We start from the raw sequence: 3,117 nt of genomic DNA on the forward strand, positions 1-3,117 counted from the left end.
AAGACCTAAAACTTTTCATAACTCATTTGATAGCAAAATATGGCCTGAATTCATTTCCAGTTCTTGCCTGGAGAATCCCAGGGATGGGGGAGCCTTGTGGGCTGCCGACCACGGGGTCGCACAGAGTCAGACACGACTGAAGCGACTTAGCAGCAGCAGCAGCATTAACAGTTAAATCCTGACCTAAACCAACATGATGTCTTTATTTATTTCACTTAATGTATATTTTCCTGTGCTCACTATAAAGTTATTAATTTTTTATTATGAGGTGCTTCCCTAGTCCCTGCTGGGTGTGCTCCCCTAGTCCCTGCTGGGTGTGCTAGTTATAGACAATATGTATTCTACATGACAATCTTAAAATCTAAAAAAACTCTGAATTTTGAAAAACAACTGGCCTGAAGGTTTGTGATAAGATACTGTGGACTGTGGTTGCTTTCTTGATCTGCTACACTCAGGGTTTGTAAAAGGATAAAGAAGGATGGAATGAAATGGTATCACGATTTTTTCAATTACTTAGAATCCCAACAGAAGGCTGAAGAAGTTTGTCAGATATACTATATGCAGCTACGTTCTGGCCTTAAAATAGAAAAAAAGGTCTGTTACTTTAGGAAAGAAACCACCAAAAGGCATTCATCAACAGGTAAGGAGAAACTATGCATTTCCTGATAATTTTTCAACATAATGATGGGCGTTGATTTGCCTTCACTTATCACATCAAGATACGTAATTTCCTTCCTCACCCAAATTCCTTCTGGAAAAGAGTAAGGATGAGAAACTATTTTTTAGTCATTTTCAGAAGGGCATATAAAGTTTTTAATAGTGTGGAAGAAATGGTTATATCATGTTAAGTAAAAATAGAGGATACAAAATTATAAATATATTTTATAATATTTTTAAATGTTTTTTCTTTCATTTAATGCCTGGACTCCAATGAGTGTGTCCTATTGGGATAAAAGTATGTAGAAAGTATTGATCCCTTCAGACCATAGCATGACCAAAGCCCTGGGGTCAGTCATCACTGTGAGCAAGCAGCCTTGACTGGAAGTCCTCAAAGGGGTGATGGGAAGGGGTCTGCACTGAGTGAGGACTGACAGTCCACTCCTATCCCCACCCCCGTCCTGCAGCTGAGAAGTACAAAGAGCATCTGGCATTAGTTGCCTGTGAGCAGCTGAACCACCTTCAACAGTCTGTGGAGCAGGGCTTCACCTTGGGTAAAACGATGGTCCCATACACTGCAACAACTAGCCTTCCAAGTATCAAAGGTAAGATTGGTCACAGGGGTATGTGAGGGTGAGAAGAGAGGCAGGACATGGGACCCTTGCAAGTGCTGGTGCAAGAAGCAGCCCCAACTCTACAATTTCATGTATATCAGAAACTTCTGTCCTTTTTAAGTGGTATCCAAAGTAGTACAGGGTATCTGCTGTAACAGTACTTGTGCACTCTATAGTCAGAACTATACTATTGTTTTGAAATGCTTGCTATGGATTGGAATTTCATCTACATAATTCCTGAGAAAAATATATTATCCTTTTTGGGGGGGAAAAAAACACATTATCTCTCCAAACTTCAACATTTTGACAATGAAAGAAAAGGAAGAGCTATTATATTTTCAAATACAATTTCAACTCAAAAATTTTAAATAATTGTTGATTGTTTTAAATTATATCACACACATGTGAATAAATTCAATATTTAAAGTTCTTAATGTTTTATATATTATTTTCTTTAGCATAATTTTACACTATAAATAAAATATAATTTTTTTTCCTCTAGGGCCTATATATGTAGTCTCTAAATCTGACCCAGTTTACCCCAGCATGCTGCAGAAATATCATTTTTTGCATGTGCTGATATATTAAAAAAAATTGAGAGTACTGATTTAAGTGTTGCAGTTTTTTTAGCCAGAAGACAAAATGAGGCTCACACTTGCATCCTCCAGGATTGTTGAAAGTCTCCAAGTAACTCCATCTTTATAGATGGGTATTCACTTATCCATGTCTATCAAAATACAGTCCCCTGTTGTCCACAGTTCCCTAGATCATATAAATTAAGAAGCAGAGTTTTCTTCAGGCAACGTCTATCACTTTTCCGGTTTCTTTCTCCCCATCAAACCCTCCCCTTAAGCACACTAATATGGCCTCCCACGGCCTTCACACAGGAGGCTAGCATCTTTGATCTCCTTCATGCAGATGGTTAGCATCTTACGATCCCATAACGTAGCTCAACCTTTGAGCTATGTTAAGTTTGTGCCTGAGACTTTCATCTATTCAACGGTGATAGACAAAATACAACTCAAATTGCAAAGACAAGCAAACAAACAAAAAAAAAATCACAGCACATTTAGAAGGTTTCTTAATTTCCAAAAGATTTTTCATGGAAACAAATTTTTAAATTCTTAATGACAAGATTTTTACTTGTTACAGAACATTCTGCTTCCCTGAGTACATACAACGATCAGTTCATTACTTTTGTTTTGGAGGATGGAAGCTATGAGATCTATGTGGAGGACTTGATAGACAACCAAGAGAAAGGTAGACTATTTCCTTTTGTCTATAATAATATAATGATGACTAGTAAAGTAAAAATTAATAAACTTAGCAAACTGTAAACAATAGATTAACTCAGATATGGCTAATAGATTTCATGCTATGTGCTTACTCCAATGCACTGGCAATAGATGCTTGAATATCACTGTATTGGGGAGGATTCAGAAGCTTATTCAGGGTTCATCAAGGAAGAATGATGATATTGAGAAGTCGCATCTGTTGTGAAATATGGAAGGAAGTACCACACATATTTACTGTCATTAAATTATTAATATCTACTAGGTCTTTCCAGTTTTATCAATACCACTAGAGTGTAATTCCAGAGAAGGCAATGGCACCCCATTCCAGTACTCTTGCCAGGAAAATCCCATGGAAGGAGGAGCCTGGTGGGCTGCAGTCCATGGGGTCGCGAAGAGTCGGACACGACTGAGCGACTTCACTTTCACTTTTCACTTTCATGCACTGAAGAAGGGAATGTCAACCCACTCCAGTATTCTTGCCTGGAGAATCCCAGGGATGGGGGAGCCTGGTGGGCTGCCGTCTATGGGGTCACACAGAGTCGGACACGACT

At 38.4% G+C, this 3,117-nt stretch overlaps 1 protein-coding gene across 1 annotated transcript in view; it reads left to right on the plus strand.

Annotated features, from left to right (window-relative positions):
- IL33 (interleukin 33) overlaps window positions 1-3,117 on the plus strand; it is a 34,205-nt gene that overhangs the window by 25,254 nt on the left and 5,834 nt on the right. Inside the window, exons 5-6 of the mRNA XM_010857096.1 lie at window positions 1,125-1,262; window positions 2,424-2,605. Of these exons, the coding sequence (XP_010855398.1) occupies window positions 1,125-1,262; window positions 2,424-2,605 (320 nt within the window). The remainder of the gene's footprint in view (window positions 1-1,124; window positions 1,263-2,423; window positions 2,606-3,117) is intronic.

The sequence above is a fragment of the Bison bison genome, unplaced genomic scaffold (genome assembly GCF_000754665.1).
Source record: "Bison bison bison isolate TAMUID 2011002044 unplaced genomic scaffold, Bison_UMD1.0 scf7180017864376, whole genome shotgun sequence".
NCBI lineage: Eukaryota > Metazoa > Chordata > Mammalia > Artiodactyla > Bovidae > Bison > Bison bison.